General features: G+C 43.0%; 1 protein-coding gene across 1 annotated transcript; it reads left to right on the top strand.

Annotated features, from left to right (window-relative positions):
* The first annotated feature begins 14,518 nt into the window (after positions 1-14,518).
* On the top strand, positions 14,519-17,461 carry LOC131955621 (uncharacterized). The gene has a single exon (XM_059319811.1). It carries the CDS (start codon positions 14,519-14,521, stop codon positions 17,459-17,461), a length of 2,943 nt encoding a protein of 980 aa, XP_059175794.1.
* Positions 17,462-18,117: the final 656 nt, after the last annotated feature.

Below are 18,117 nucleotides of genomic sequence, written 5' to 3'. Positions count from 1 at the left end.
TGTCATTAGATGTTTTGGCCATTTCTTTTAATTTCTTCTAGTTTATAACTATATATATATATATATATATATATATATATATATATATATATATATATTTATATATACATATAAATTACATACAAACCTTTGACTATTTAACAACCCACTATCTATTAGTGTTATCTATACTGCCATAGAAAAAAAATTGCGTGGGGTGATGCAAGACCTCAGGAGAAATTGGCTCTTCTGGAGCAATGTGTTAAGGTGTCTACGTGAAGCAGGGGCGTAGCGAGGGGGGGGGGGGTGCGGACCGCACCGGGAGACACCATTTAGGGGGGTGACGCCAAGGCAAAAAATAGCAAAATATATAGAGAAAAACTTGAGGGAGGGGGGTGCAAATCGAAAACTTGAGGGGGGGGGGTGCAAATCGAAAACTTGAAAGTTTGTCCCCGGGAAGGGTCGCAACGCCTCTGGGGGGGGGGGGGGTGACACCATTAAGTGCCGCACCGGGTGACACCCGACCTCGCTTCGCCACTGACGTGAAGATGAGTACTTTCCAAGAACTAGACTATTAATCATTGCCTAAACTTAGTCTAAAGCAGCGTTATTTTTCTCCCATCTTTATTGTTTCTGCCGGTGCATATATGTAATGCCACGTCATAAATCTTGGCTCTTCTAGCTGAACATAACTTTCGTTCTATAATTAAAACGACGAAATACTTTTACAAATTGTAATTCTAATGTGTCGTCTTGTTTATTTAATAGGCTAGTTTAGAACTAGAATGTTCGGGATCTAGTTCTAGTTTGCAATCTAGATTTTAGCCTCAGGACATAATGTATTTCTATGTAAATAATGATGACAATGTTATTCACAAATATATATATATATATATATATATATATATATATATATATATATATATATATATATATATATATATATATATATATATATATATATATATATATATATATATATATATATATAATCTACACCTAAATATCACGATAAAAAATATTCTTTTTTTTAAAATCCGCCTGAAGATGGGGAGGGGGGGGGGGGGAATCTTGTTTTTTTGAAAATAAAAAAATTCATTTCCGCTTCCTGTTAATTTTCCAACGGTTTTTTGAACCAAAATCTAGACTCCAGACAAATCTGTCTATAGATCTAGATCCAGACCTCTAGATCCAAGAGTTAAAAGGATAGAATCAAGAGAAATGTAAATATTTTCGCTTTTCCGTGTTGTTTTTTAATTTAGTAAATTTAAATTAAAAATTTGCAGACTTGAAGCGTATTAATTCGCGCTTCACGTTCACGTCCTTCAGTCAGTTGAGCGTAGGCCGTAGGTAGGGGGTAGTTTATTTATTATTGTCATATTTAGATCTAGACCATAACTAAGCATATTACAATACTGAAACACAATAACGTGAGGGAAACTCTGGATTATGGTAATCTATCGTTTTAGCGTAATCAATTCGGCTGCAGTAGTAATGTGCGGGAGAGGTAGCTGATGAATATATTTGTTTAAATAAGTTTATTTAAGTCAAATTTTACAAGATATAACAGATAATTGATTTAAAATAACAACCAGTGACCAAAACAATTTAAATAACATGAAACTAACTTTAAACTAAGTGTTTGAGATAAATATTAGTAGAAAAAAACAGCGGCCATCTTTCCAAATAAAATTTAGAGTAGTTTCCCTGGATACAAATGTCTATTCGTATGTATATTGTGTTGACTTTGTTGTTTAATATACATAGCTGTCTTGTTTAATATAAGTAAGACAGAGGGCCATCTTCTTATCTTAAATTTCATTTTCAAGTGAAATGAAGGCTATGTAATGTATGTACATCCAAGATCTCAAAAAATTTTGGGAGGTCCAACATTTACTAAACCCTTTTGTACTGATTAGGGGTCGTCCATAAATGACGTCACAATCGTAGGAGGGAGGGGGGGGGGGTCGGTAATTTTGTGACGATGTGTGATGAGGGGGGGGGGGGAGGGGGTTCAGATGGTGCGACGTCACACTTTTGCTTTATAGATAAGAAATGTTAAAAAACGAATTTTAGACCTTATTTAGCGTTTTAGAAAACAGTTTTAATAAATTATAATAGGAATTGATTAAAATACTATATTTTGACATATTTCAGACAAGATTTTGGAAAAATATCGATGTTTAAAAAACAAAATCAACTGCAATTTTGAAGGGGGGGGGGGTGGTTGTAGGCTCCTTCCTTCTTCTTCTTCGTTCTTAATTATTCGTGTTGAAGGGGATCGAGATTTATCTGCCAGAGGGTTTGAACTCGAGACTTTGTTCGAATTTATCAACCATGAACTTTTTGCCGACTCGACCACGCCTCCAACACAATTAAGCGTTACGTGTCAACTGGTTATGCCTGCTTTTTCTTTTTGGATTTGCTTCCATAGCCTTTGTCCAACCAAGAACAAAGTACAAGGCAGCAGTTGTTTAATTTTGGAGTTGTCTCTCCTAGAAGAGTGGCTGTCCCCAGCTAACGAGCCTCATCTGCCCGAGGGTTCGAACTCGAGACTTTTCGGTTTAGCAACCATGAGCTTTGCCGACTCGACCACGCCGACCCCTTGTAGGCTGATGTGTGACGTCATTTTAGAGGGGGGGGGGTCTGACTTTTTGTGACGACGTGTGACGGAGGGGAGGGGGGGGTTAAAATCGTCAAAAAGGCGTGACGTCATTTATGGATGACCCCTTGTCAATTATTAGGTCGTCCATATTCCTCATAAATGACGTTGGACTCAAAATATGGGACGGTGTAAAATATTTTTTCAAAAATGATGAAGAATATATTCGTTTTCGTTAGAAATTGTGATTAAGGGTTCGGGTATAGTAGAACTGCGATATGATATTAAATCATCATCTTGCTTTTAGTAACTATTGGGTGAGAGGGAAATTGTCGGGAAAAGTATGACGTCATTTATGGGCGATCCATTTAATTAAGCCTAGTTGTTTATTTTGTCTGTAGACATTAGTCTTAGGCCTACACTTTTTCTGAATTAAGATTATTGTGTTTTTTAAAATAGGTTCAAATTTTAATTAGTTACATTTGAATACCACATGGTTTTTTTTTTTCTTTGCCTTCTGCTGTCAACAGTTTTTTATTTCTTCAGTAGTCAATGTTTACCCCTCCCCACCATCCATTATTACAACAACAAAAAAACACCCACTATATGTGTCATAGCGTAGATATATAGAATTAGACGAGTAGAGGTTACTAAGGACGGTACGAACTTGACGGTAGACGATTTGGTGCGAGAGTATTGTGCGCGTGTTCAATAAAATATGTGTGGCGTGAGTGTGACGTGAGCATGGTGCGACAATGTACCGATGACGTAAGACACAGCAGTGAAGTTAGTTGGGGGTTAGATATAGTAGAAGACGGACGTATTATTTGATATTGTGAAAATGATCTATAAGTGTGTGTTAATAAAGTTCATGTTATTTCATAAACTAAGTTGTTGACATTGTTAATTAGTGTCTGCGGAACATAAGAGTGATTCCCGTCCTCCTCACGAGTATAATAGTTGCCGTATGAATAGTAGTAGATCAGAATATATTGAGATTATATATAAACCGCCCATCACAATATAGTGATATCCCCCTCTAGAAAAAAAACTAAATCAACGTATAGTTCGTAGGAAAATTAGAATCTATCACTTAGTCGTCTGTTAAAAAAAAAAAAAAAAAGAAATACGTCATTTTTCTCAACCACGCCGTTTCATCCCCCACTAAGCACAACGTCACAAAGTTCGCGGCGCGCGTGACGTCATTTGTCATTAGGCTAATGTTTAAGAAAGATACCGCGTAATTAAAAAAAATCAAAACAGGCACTAAATGACTATGGAGTTGAGACTTAAGCTACTTTTAGCCTGACGAATAGATCTAAATGACTTTAGTTCGGTGAATTATATTGGTGTTTAATTTATTCCAGTGGCATGATGTTCTCCCTCTACTATACAAATTCACGTGGTTTTAATTTCTGCAACATGCTGCCCTGACACGTTCGGCTCTAAAATGCCCGTGACACAGCGGCTTCGGTAAATGCATTTAGGCTCCCGGTCCCACCTATAAACGTCTATCCATTAAGCTCCACGCAAAACTTGTGATTATTATGTGGACATGCGCTAGTGGTGGTGTCAACAGGGGCCAAGCTCAGGTCACTTAAAGGTGCTCCGCACTTCATAAAAGACAAAATTGATGTTCAGATATCGTCGGCCTCTGGCGTTTTGCCGACGGCCGTACTCCTAATGCACAGTCTTAGAGGCTGTCCACTGCTAACACTATTTTATGTTAAATTCAAGCCTATACTGAGCTGTGGCTTTATATTAGCTCATTTGGAGTTAATATAGTGCGGCCTAATTTCGTCGGTAGGCATTTTCATTTAGTGGCAGGCCCTTTTTGGCGGGGATGATGTGCTGAAGTTGTTTAACACCGCTTAGTATAACAGGCATGCAATAGTTATGATCATTCGTTATGAACAAATGTATGCATGAAAACGAACGCTTTATGTTCCTCAATTTCATTGAGCACAGCTTTATAGAAGATTCCAAAATAGACGTCACGCATCCCCCCCCCCGACCACCCTGCGTAAGTTGACGTCACATTAGCATAGCATATGTGACATCGTTTATGGACAACCCCATAGAACTCATTTTGGGTATTTGGTATCAACATTTTGACAACAAAGGTTATTTAAAATGTATATAGGACTTGACATCTACCATAAATGACATCGCACACTTAAGGGGTGGAGTAACGGGTTTTGAGACGACGTTTTACGCGGGAAGTGGGAGGGGTAAGAAACGTGAAACGTTATGTATTTCGCCTAATACAAAAATGCTAAAAATATATTTTTCATTAGAATTATGGCTTGACTTTTTAATAGACAGGGCAAAAAGGTAATTTTCGACATTACGACTATTTCGTGATGGCGAAAATGGGGGGGGGGGGGGGGGTAAAGGTGAAGAGAGGTCAAAAAACGGGACGTCATTTATGATTAAATCACTAATTAAAGGAAAAAAGCATGAAAATATTAAATGAAAATAGCAAACAAACAATAACACAAACAATAAGAATGAACTCAAACTAATATTTAAATAAACATTAGATATGTAGTGGTAGCTCTATAAAAATAGGGAGTATCTTAATGTATAAAAATTGCATCTCATAATAATAATTCTAGAACTGATGTTTATTGTCAGTCAATTAAATTGTTTAAAGGGCAGAATGAAAAAAAAACGCATGCTTTGTATTTAAACAATAAGACCAACCTATTTAATAGCAAACATCAATACATTTCCATACAAATAGAAATTAAAGGGAAATGACTCAAAATAATATTTTCTTAAGATGGCCGCTGTTTTTAATAGCAAATTTAGTATCTGTAACATCGTTGTTAAACTTTAATTTCCTGACATTTTTATTGATTTAAACCTTAAATGTGGTTTAATATTCAATTATCTTTAGTATTTTAGTAAAATATGCAAAAATATATTCATATTTAAGCCATATTTATTAGTTACCTTATCCCTACATTTAACTACATTACTAGTGACGGCCGAATTGATTACGCTAAAGCGATAGATTACCCTGGATTATTATAGATCTAGTTTTATAGTGACTGCATAAGATCTGGATTTCTAGAGTAGAGAGAGTTGCTTACACATCAGAGCGAACATAGATAAGAGAGAGATCTAATCTAGATCTAGAACAGGGGTCTCTAAACTTTTCAGTCCGAGGGCCACATTAACTAGATCTAGTCTAAAGTTCCACGCACGGTTAAAACCCGGGTGCGGCCATCGCCTGTTTATAGCTTCGTACAATATTTGTTAGTATTTCTCGCTAACCCGGAGGCGTGGCCGGTTGCTAACAACAATATGGCATACGGACCGGATGCATGACTTCCGACGATTTTTCGTCTTAGTTCCAGAGACCTTCTTAGAATTACTTTTAAAAATATTTATCACGAGTAAAATGGCGGGTTTTCACATTATAAAAACATGCTATAGGAGGTGGCAAGGCTAAATATGCCAGAAAAGCGTTTTAAAATTTGCTTTGGAGAATGAAGGCTAAATTTAAAAGTCGGTCTCATTAAAATTAATAGAACTTCTAAAATATCAGCCCGGAGGTCACAAAAATGAATTGGAGGTTGTAGAACTATTAGGTTTATCATTATATGAAGAAATAAATCAAATATTGCATGCGCTTTTTAAAATAAGACACGACTTTTGAATGACAACCAAATTTTTTATATTTTAAAAACCACGTGACCTCTATTTGATGATCACTAGTGGGGAACTCTGGGTACATGGCCACTTAAAAAGTCTAATCGCATTTGTGGTTTTCTTTACCTTCAAGGGTTAGAAGAGTTGTCATGGAGAGATGTGTTGGCCATGGCAGTGAGTGTCAATAAATATTAAACTAAGTAATTTAGTTTAAAACTAGCTAAAAACTTCAAAATTAGTCCCTAATGGATTAAATATGGATGTCTATCATTCAGTAGTCATGTTTAATTTGAAATTTGGGTAAATTCTAGATTTAGTAAGAAAAACTAATATTTGTTTTGATGTTTTATACGAAACTACCGATATCTGCTGTAAACCTGTCCATTTCTAAATATATCCAGGTCAAATTCTTTTGTTTTTCTCCTTCTGGAAGTCGAGTTTTTAAATTTTAAAGTTTCAAGGTATGACGTCGTAGGTGATTCTAGTTTCCCCTATGAAAAACACTAGGTCCCGGATGAGATGACTAAAACCAACCAATCAAAGCTTTTTATAACTAGGTTAACTATAAATAGCTTCTACAATATGTGCGGGACACTGTACATACGATAGATAAGGCTAATAAAGCAACCTGATAGATGAATAGGGGTGGCCGCAGCTTGGGTAGCGATTTGGGTGGTTTCACATCGCTGCTTAACCAACGATTTGAGCTAGACTAGCCTAGTTCTAGATGCTCTATATTTCAAGCTAAGCCTAGAATCTGTATAATTTCTATTTTTTTCTGTTGTTTTAAATTATTTCGATCATCTACTTCTTCTAAACCTAGTTTGTCTCTACATACAAGCATATCTAAGCAAATGTTATGTTATGTCTTGTTAGTGATTGTTACGTCCCTTTGTTATGATTATTATAGTTGCGTCCCTTGAGTCATCATTGGGTCAACTTTTAATGTCGTTAATTAACTTAATTAACATGTTTTTAATTTGGTTTTGCAATCTATTAATTAATAATACAATCAACAACACGTTTAAAAGTGTAAAATATTTATTTTAGTTATTAAACTAGGATTAAAACGTATAAAATACGATCGTTACGCTAGCTGGTTCAGGTGGCCGCAGGAAAAAAAAAGAGGGGAAAAAATATCGCAAGTAGCACGTCACTAAAACATGAATATCTCAAATTCAATGCGTAGGAATATAAAATGATTGATACATATTAAGAGTAGAAAGGCAGAGGAATAATATAGTACTTTGGGTTTGTTTCTGTGTTAAACGGTTACAAAATAGCGCCAGATGAAAGTCGGGAGTTCGCTATGTGTGACCGGTTGTGGAACTTCACTCTATCAAATTTCAGTTCTGGGGCAAGTTAGTTACAAACATGTCTTCGGCTCATAAAATCTTTATGTATTAGTATTATTAACATGTCTGATGCAAAATCAAGCACCTGCACATAGATGTAAACTTAATTTATAAATACTCCCTTCTCAAGGACTTTCGTTTTCTCTTTCATGAATTATTTTTAGAAATTTTAAAACGTTGCATGGTACGCACATTTCTATTTTTACACCACCCTGGATGAAGTGACCTAGGGTTGGACTTAGCTGAAGAACTTGAACTAATCAATACTTAGCTAAAACGTTTTACACTACACTATAAAAAGCTTCTAAGAAACATGGTAAATATGCTCAACTGGAGGTGAAATTAGAGCTGCAAATAAAATATGCTAAAATAGAGTTTTGCCTAATTGATATATCAATAAAGACAAAGTGAAAAAATAGATTATAGAATATAGATCTATAAGTATTATTATATTATAATAATTGGTAATCTATCGTTTTAGGTGCGTTAAAGCGTCCGAGGCTAGTAATGTGAAAAAAGTTGCCTCATTGTTAAGGCTTTCACTTTCAACTTTGATAGAAGTATATTGTGATATATTTGTGTCAAATATTATAGATAACTGAACAGTAAACCAAAATCAAATGGTCAAAATTAAATATATCAATATTGGCCAGAAATGAACTTTAAACAGCAGTGTTTGGGAGCAACGATTTGCTATATAAACAGCGACCATCAGTAAGTTAGAGTGGTTTCCCCCTAATCTCTAACAGTAATTTTTACCAAAAAACAAAAAAAAAAACTAAAACAAGATGGCTGCTAAAGTAAATGAGCTTGGCCGCATCTGATGAAAACATTGCTAGTCTTTATTTTTTACTGAAAAGTTTTAATTCAGTTGTTTAAAAACCGGTACATACATTAATGAAACATTGAAACATTCTTGTAACTTTTTAAACATAAATACTCCTAGAAATGTGAAATAATGACTAAAATTTAATAAGTCACCTTTTTTTTCACATTACTAGTCTCTGTCAATTTTACTTACCTAAAACGATAGATTACCTAATAATCATATTATTACCCTAATTGTAATTCATTAAATCAATAAGAATCAACAAAAAAATTATACTTTGTCAAATTGGAAAGCCTGATAAATAATTAAATAGGCCCCTAAGTATAAGTAGAAATTAAGTCACACAAAAACCGTATGGGCATGTTTTTATAACCAAATTAATTTTAATAACATTTGAGGCCTACATGGTTTTTTAAAAATATGTAATGAGCCTTTTGAATAATTTTGAGACTATTCTCGGTTGGGTCAAATACTATAACTATAGCATAGGATGAGTTTATGTCTACTATATGTCTATATGAAGTAATTTACTATACTATATACTCATTGACTAGACTCTTAGACCTGCAGACTGCAGAATACCTGCAGAAAATTATTTAAAAAGATTTATTGCTAATTTCTTGTCTACAAAAGGAAAATTTGTTCTTTTTATGAATTGTGAGGTCACTGTTGAAAGTGTAGGTATTGTAGCACTTAGCAGCATTTATCATGTTTTCAAATTTGACCTAGATTTCTACCATAATTATACAATTTCGTTATTGTCACTGAAATTTCGATTGATAGTTATCATTAATTATTCATTTGTAATAAGTTCTTAATGTCCTAATTTATTGTTGTCTCAATGTAAATATTTATGTGAATATTTATTTTATTGTCATTTCATTTTAATAGGCCATAGCCCTATATTTTAATAGTTTTATTAAATTAATTTGATGTAATCCTAGCTATAGCAATATTAAAGTTATTATATTGTACAGGGGCTTTTCAAATTCAAAGTGACTAAAAGTGAAGTGTTCAGAACAAAACATGTAATTAGAGTTTAGAGTACTGGCAGGCTACTCAATAAATTAATTTAAAAAAAAAATAGGGCTTACTTGTTGTAAAATCTTAAAATTTATAATTAGTTGGACAATGCATGAAAAATGTGAGTTGGTCTACAACAGAACAATCTTAACTTGTGGTAAAATCCTAATAATATATATATCAGTCAACACTCTTTCTATGTAAAATATAACACTTTTCTTATGGGTTAATCCCTCAACTTTTAATTAAAATGATTATTTGAAATATCAAACCTCTGTCTAAGCACCAGTTACAGGTTATCTTTTTATTCCCCAGCAGTTTTCTCCTCTTGGACACCATTGTGGCTCAAAAAAAAAAAAAAGAATGTTCCAATGGGTGCCAGCTCACATTGGGATACCCGGCAACGAGAGGGCCGACCAGCTCGCAAACAGCGGAGCAGAGCAACACTACTTGTCAAGGCCCCTCCTTGCACCTTTATAACAGCCAATCTTCAAAATGTACAACGTTTACCAGCCTGGATGGTCTATCGTTAAACTGCCCATTCTAACTGGAAAAAACAATCTCTTAGCTGGCGATTTTATTGCCTGGTCCCCAAGATTTGGATACCCCAAACTAGATCGGGTCGGCCTGGCCGTTGAAGATTATATTGATGAAAACGGACTGTTGCATCCGCAAAGTGGAAAAACACAGCCAACTTTTCTACGGAATGCCACCCAAACCAGGCCGGACCTCACTCTGATGTCATCCAAGATATTCCCTTGATCCCACACTGAGGTGCTACCGAGTTGTGGATCGGATCACCTGCTCATATTGACAACAGTAACCGTTAAAAATGGCAAAAGTAACAGTACGGCTACACAGCTACGCTATGTGTACAAGCGAGCCGATTGGCCTGCCTTCGCCCGGCAGTGCAGTCACACTCTGGCCAACTTCAACACAAGGCAAGGCAGCGTCAACGACCTTACTGAAGAGATCGCCGCCGCCCTCCGCCAGGCCGCCCGCAACACCATCCCCCGGGCACAGGTCAACACACTCAAGGTACACACAAGACAGCCGTGGAACCGACACCTCAGGAGACTCCAGGCCCAAAGAAATACACTGAGGGTAGCTATGGGGCGACGGTCAAAGGCAACGCCCAGACAGGTTGTATTACACCGAAGGCTGACTCGAGAAATACAAAAGGGTATTCGAGATCTGAAAAAAACAACCTGGTCAGAAGAGACGACCTCACTGGACGCCAAGAGACGGGGGAGAAGGATGCACCAACTCCTGCAAGGCGAAAATGAGCCACAAGTTGGAAACGCTCCGCTAAGAAGCCAACAGGGGCTTATTTATACCGACTTTGGGCGCGCCCAACTGTTGAACCGCCGGCTCTGTGGCATCGGGCACGGTACACCACCGTCCGTCGAGCGTGAAGTTTTCCATCGGCACAGGATTACCAGGGAGAAACACCAGGGGAAGAGAAACAACTCGGCTCTGTTTTCGACCCCTTTCCTGACATGGGAGCTGACCAATGCTATAAAGAAGACCACCACCGGTCGCTCGCCAGGAGACGATGGCATCTCCTATGAAATGATGCAGCATCTCAATGGCGACGCCCTGAAGGCTGTTCTCGCGCTCGCCAATAAAACCTGGCGAGATGGGGAAGTGCCACGTGCCTGGCGGCGGGCCACAGTGAATTTAATACCCAAACGGGGGAAAGACCCGCAGGAAGTAAGCAGCTATCGCCCCATAGCGGTAACATCCTGTTTAGGGAAGGTCGTCGAGCGAATGGTCAACGCACGACTAGAGTACCACCTTGAATCCGGACACCTCCTCGCTGCAAATCAATTCGGATTCAGACAGGGACGGCAGGCTATAGATCCCGTGATCAGACTAACACAACATGTACGCGAGGCGTTTGTAGCAAAGGAACGGACTGGAGCTGTATTCATAGACCTAGACAGCGCGTACGACAGAGTCGACCCCTCATTGCTACTCTACAAATTGCAGCAGAAGGGAGTTGGCGGTCAAATGTACCAGTGGCTGAAGAGCTACATACTCCACCGTAAGGTCCGCACCAAATTCCAGACGGCCTTCTCCAAATTTAGGAACATCACGCTGGGCGTTCCCCAGGGATCCTGCCTGTCGCCCCTGCTATTCAATGTATACATAGACGACATTGTTAGGAGATTGGGTTGCCACGCCAGTCTATTCGCAGACGATCTGGTCATCTACGATTCAGGCAAAAATATACAGGACATCGAGACCAACCTGCAAAATGCCATAGACGCCATTAGCACGTACTGCCGCCAGTGGCAATTAAAAATTAACCAGGAGAAAACATGTTACCATGTGTTCGGACTATCAGTAACCGGACATTTGGAGCGGATGAACCTCCTGTGCTCAGGATCGCCCATTCCTTATGAGCAGAATCCGCGATACCTGGGTATAATTATGGACAGGAAACTACTCATGGCAGCACATGTCAAAGACTTGGCCCTCAAGTTTGATAGACGATGCCATATGTTCCTGTACAGGTTGGCATCTAGCAACTGGGGCGCCACAGCTCAAGTGTTACGGACTGTGTACCTCCCCATGGTACGTTCGATAGTGAACTACTCGGCGCCAATTTTACTCTTGGCTGCAGAACGTACCCTGGACCAACTCTACACTCGCCACACGAGGGCTGTGCGTTTCATATCTGGACTGACCAGGAATGCTTCAAACATATGTGCGTCCATAATGACAGACATTGAGCCGCTGCACCACACCCTTCAGGCTGCAATGATGATGGCTTTCGAGAGGCACAGGCGTTTGCCCCCTCATGACCCGATGAGACAAATTAACGCCACGAAATCTTTCTATCACGTCTTCACATTGTCAATCGCCGGACACCAACAGCGGCTTAATTTACATGTTTCAGGGGCTCCCATCCCCCATGAGGAGCACCCCAAGTACCTAGGAGTCACCTTGGATAGGAAGCTGCTAATGACCACTCATATTCGCGGGCTCGCCACTCAGTTTGACCACAAGTGTCGGACACTATTGTATCGGCTCGCTGCTTCCACATGGGGAGCCAGCGCCGAAGTTCTGAGGACCGTGTACCTAGTGATGGTCCGGTCAGTACTGCACTACTCTGCCCCAGTCCTGATGTTGGCCGCTGACCGAAATTTACAGGACCTTTACGTTCGCCACAACCGGGCCGTCCGGTTCATCACTGGTCTGGGTCCCAACTCGTCAAATCTGTTTCCATCATGGCAGACGTAGAGCCGCTCAAGTTCACCTTTATGGCTGCCCTCATGACCACGTTTGAGCGTTACCGACGCCTACCAGACTGCGACCCCATGAGGCAGCTTTATGAACATTACCTGATTGTTCGACCGAGATTGTCCCGGCTTCTCAAGAAGAGCCCTCTCGAGATGGCAGGGAAACTTTTGGGACGCGGTCGACATTGTGTTTCTGCGCGGGGAATGCCGTCCATTGAGCACCTTGCCCCTGCTGCCACCGCATGTCCTCAAAAAGTTTCCCAGCGTTTCGCTTTCTCTACCCGGTCCTACCCCGCTCGCCGTCGGAGAGGCCGTGTTCAGACAGATGTATGATTCCTTCCCAGATGGCACATTTTGCATTTATTCGGACGGTTCCACTGTCGGAAATGACTCTATCCAGTCTGGATATGGGTTTCTTATTCAGAGGAAAAACGTTCCGGAGTTCACAGATATCGAGGGCTGTGGTCCGATCTTTGGCTCAATCTACCAGGCTGAACAGATGGCCATCCTGCGCGGTCTCTCAAGACTCCAGATCTTGCCTAGCTTTCCAAGGAGTGGTGTCGGCAGTTCAGTTCAAGTTTGCGTCTTCACCGATTCGCTATCCACATTGAAGGCTCTGTCAAACCCCCACTATGACTGCTGCCGTGCCGATGATTGGATCGGGCACATTCTTACTCTTCACCGGACACTTTCCGTTCAAGGGGTCGTCCTCACTTTTCAATGGATACCATCTCACGCTGGAATCTCGGGCAACGAGAGTGCCGATGCTTTAGCCAAGTCTGGGGTAGACCAGCACTACCTCGCCGAGACACCTCCCGTCACCTTTTCTACCGTCAAATTGGTTATTAGAAAACAGGTACGGGCTTGGTGGCTGAAGAGCTGGCATGATTCCTCTGACAACGATACGCTTAAAAGCAAGATGCCCAGGCCCATGAGGACGGCCGACGCCTGGTGGAAGCTGACCAGGTACCACCAAACCATTATTGCCAGGGCGAGGACAAACGGGTATCTAGTCAACCACCCAGAATCACCCAGCGGACGCGTCACCACCGAGTGCCGGCTGTGCTCGACCGGTCTGGAAACGGCCACCCATGTCTTGTCCTGCCCTCTCATGGTGGATGAGAGGGTCGCTATCTTTAAACTTGGTTCGCCCATCCCTCTTGGCCAACTGTGGGGAAAAGGCGACGCCAAGCTAGCCTTTTTGAGAAAAGTCGGACAATATCTAAGGACTTACCTTAGACAGGTGCACAGGAAGGCCGTGGTCAGGGATGGCTTCGTGCGCCTCTTCATGTAATATTTGCATTAAATTTTTCCATTTCTATCTATGAATTTCTCGATGCTGAGGCCAACGGCATCGTGTTTCGGGTAACCAAATCGCGGCGACTCTCGCATCCACAGGGTAAGAATTCGCTGCCCACGTTCATTCGTCGAGGCGCCCGGACCATGCCGGATTTGACATTGATTTCACCACGTCTCTTCGGTGCATCCTCGACTGTCGTGTTGCCGGGATGCGGCTCGGACCACTTGCCCGTTTTAACAATTTTTTCTTTTCCCTCCTCCCGGTCTGCCCGTTCTGACTTGGCTCGCCCAGTTTGCAGATTTATCTACAAGAGGGCCAATTGGGCGGCTTTTTCGGCTGAATGCGACAAGTCCTTCGAAGGGTTCTCCACCTTACACGGCACTATGGACGATTTGGCGAGGGATTTGACGGCCATCATCCGTCGTTCTGCCCGCCTGCATATCCCGCGGGTGGTGTGTCGGGGTCAACCCAAGTCAGACCAGCCTTGGTCTCGCTCGCTCACCCGTCTCAAAAACCGACGGAATGCCCCGAGATTCGGCATGGGGCGACGGGCCACCCCCCCGGCAAACCACTCTATACAGGAGCTTGTCCCGAGAATTGGCCACAGAGATCAAGCGGCTCAAGAGGCGAACCTGGTCCGAGACGACCTCTTCGTTGGACCCCCGTCGCAAGAGTCAGGGGCTCTACCGTCTCATGAGGATACTGCAGGGTGACAGCGAAGTCCCCCTGGAAAACGCCCCTCTGCGAGGTTCTCACGGACTTGTTTTTACAAATTTTGGACGGGCTCAGTTTTTGAATCGCCGTTTGTGCCAAATTGGTCGCGACATTCCCAGGACACCGGACAGGGACGATCTGCACCGTGAGAGGCTCGCTACGGAAGGATCCAAAGCGAAGCGTCACAATCAGTCGCTGTTCTCGAAGCCATTTACTTTACACGAGCTCGAAGATGCCATTCGCCGCACCACTCCCGGTCGCTCGCCGGGTGCCGACGGAGTATCGTATGAAATGCTCAAACATTTGTCTACCGTTTCCCTGCGAGCTGTTCTTGCCCTCGTTAACAAGACCTGGAGGGACGGTGAGGTCTCAGAAGCCTGGCGGGAGGCCGTTGTCACCCTCATTCCAAAGAGAGGCAAGGATCCCCAGGACATTAGCGGTTATCGACCGATTTCCGTCACCTCCTGCCTGTCGAAGATTGCCGAGAGGATGGTCAACTCCCGGCTGAACTTTCACCTCGAGTCGGCTCGAAAGCTTTCCCCGTACCAGTTTGGCTTTCGCTCCGGGCGTCAGGCGATCGACCCGGTCGTTAGGCTCGTGCAGCATGTCCGGGAAGCTTTTGTCGCCAAGCACAACACCGGTGCCGTGTTTTTCGATTTGGCCAACGCCTATGATCGAGTGGATCCGTCACTCTTGCTATTGAAACTACTTCACAAAGGGGTCGGAGGACAACTCTATTATTGGCTCAAGAGTTTCCTTTTGCATCGGAGACTCCGTACTAGTTTTCACTCGGCCGTTTCACACCGTCGGCTCATTAAGCTCGGGGTCCCCCAAGGCTCCCCACTTTCCTGTTCGCTGTTCAACGTGTTCATCGACGACATTGTTCAGGGATTGGGCTCCAAGGCGAGCCTCTACGCCGATGACCTGGTGATTTACCACTCTGCCAAGGGGACCGCCGAGATCGAGAACGTGCTTCGTCGGGACGTAGACGCTGTCTTGGCCTACTGCCGCCGCTGGCAGTTAAAAGTCAACGCGACCAAGACGTGTTATCATGTCTTTTCCCTCTCCGTCACCGGAAATAACCTGAATCTGAACTTGGACGTTGGCGGTGTGCCCACCCCTCTCGATGAGCATACCAAATATCTAGGGGTCACCCTCGATAGGAAATTACTTTTTTCCTTCCACGTCAGGGAGCTCGCCGCCCTTTTTGATCTGCGCGCACGCACCTTGTTCTATCGTCTCGCGTCCACCACCTGGGGAGCTTCGGCGGAGACTTTGCGGACAGTGTACCTCGCCATGGTACGATCGATTTTCCATTATTCTGCCCCCGTTTTGCTTCTGGCGGCTGACCGCTCTCTGCAAGAACTCTATATCAGGCATCGTCGTGCACTGCGTTTCATAAGCGGACTCTTGAGGAATTCCTCCCACATTTTAATCTCTGTCATGGTCGATGTGGAGCCTTTGATCTTTACTCTCCAGGCCTCTCTCATGACCAGCTATGAGAGGTATCGGCGCATGCCGTTGCACGACCCCATGCGGCAGATGTTGGAGCACTACTTGGCCATTCGCCCCACTCTGACCAGGTTACTCAAGAAAAGCCCTTTGGAGATGGCCGGTTGTCTTTTGGACAGATTTGACCTTGTGCTACTGCCGGGAAAGGTTCGTCCTCTCGTTTTCACACCGTTCTACGCACCACACTTCCTGAGGAAATGGCCCGCCGTCCATCTAAATCTCTCGGACATTCCACCAACGGCCGCAGCCGGGGAAGTAAAAGACGCCTTCCATCGTCTCACGGCGACCTATCGAGAACAGTCGCTGCTCGTTTTTACAGATGGATCCACCACCGGCACAGACTCGATCTTGTCGGGCTTTGGTTTTTTGATCGAGAGACATTCCCAGACAAGTGCCGACTCTTACCGGTTTGAAGAGTCGGGCCCTGTGTTTGGGAGCATTTTTATGGCTGAGCAGACAGCCATCTACCAGGCCCTCTCGAAGATTCTGAGAGCTTTCCATGCTGGCGAACTGGGTCCGTGTCCAGTCTATGTTCATTCGGACTCTTTATCCACATTACGGGCTCTGCTCAATCATTTTTACCGGGCAGATGACTGGATCGGGGATATCGGTCGTCTTTCTGCGACTCTCCATGAGAAGGGATTCCCCGTCCAGTTTCAGTGGATTCCATCCCACTATGGAATTTTCGGTAATGATACGGCCGACCACCTGGCGAAGAACGGAGCGGGCATGCACTACGCCATCGAAGCTCCGCCCGTTACCCTCTCTTCAGCCAAGCTTATCATAAGGAAGCAGGTGAGACAGTGGTGGCTGCGCGAGTGGCACGGTTCCTCAGATGCGCCCTTCCTTAAGGAGAAACTTCCACGGCCCATGAGGACGGCTGATGCGTGGTGGAGCCTGACGCGCTACCACCAGATCGTGATTTCTCGGGCAAGGGCAGACGGCTACCTGGAGAACCATCCGGCAGCCCCTGATGGCAAGGTTACCACCCCTTGCCGATTATGCAGACGTGAGTTGGAGACCATCACGCACGTTCTCTCTTGTCGCGTGCTAGAACACATGTGGGACACTTTATTTGGCTGCACCGGGCCCATACCTGCCGGCCAACTGTGGGGCAAAGGCAACGCACGAGCTGCCCGTCTTCGCAAGATCGGGCACTATCTGAGAACATTCCTACGAGAGGTTCACAAGGCAGACAAGCTGAGAGATGGCTTTGAACGCTTGTTCCTTCGCTTTTAAATTATTACACTTCGCCAGGTTTCTCTATGTTTTGAGAGCCGGCCCAAAGTTACTCATGACTTTTTGCTTTATTAATTTAATTTTAAAATATTTTAAATTTCTTTCGTGTTGGTTCTACCGTTACATTTCAGGTTTCCTTCCCGCACCAAACTACCAGAGCCTTGTCCCGAAAATAGTAGGTGACGTAAAAACCCAAGCTGCGCTTAGTTCGGACCGAACACTCGAGCAAATGTCAGGTCCTTAACCCTGCAACCACGGGAAGGTGGCAACTTAAGGAGAAACAAAATCACCCCCTCCCGCCCTGCTTCCTTCCGGATAAGCTAGGCAGGGTTAGTTTTTTCCTCCATCCACTTATCACAATCACATGGCTTTCGGCCAGAGATCGTAACTCGTGAATCGGAACCTCAGGACTCTACAGTTAGTTACTACCGACGCTTTACCCAAGCCCCATAAAATGGACCCGGTCCAGCCTTAAGAGCCTCCTCACCCCAGGTTCCTATTTTCGAAGCCTTGTGCCGTAGACGTTATACCACTGCCCCCCCCCCCAAAGGGGAGGAGTGTCGGCAGACCGAGCCAGCCGCGGCAACTTGAACAGTTTCCCCGGGCAAGGGTAATTTCTATCAGGCGGTTCCAGCAGTTGTTTTTACCCCAGGTTC

Source organism: Physella acuta, unplaced genomic scaffold (genome assembly GCF_028476545.2).
Source record: "Physella acuta isolate Inbredline_101_S28 unplaced genomic scaffold, ASM2847654v3 ptg001088l, whole genome shotgun sequence".
Lineage (NCBI taxonomy): Eukaryota > Metazoa > Mollusca > Gastropoda > Physidae > Physella > Physella acuta.
The sequence above is the reverse complement of the archived record's forward strand: the minus strand, read 5'-3'. Positions and strand labels throughout refer to the sequence as shown.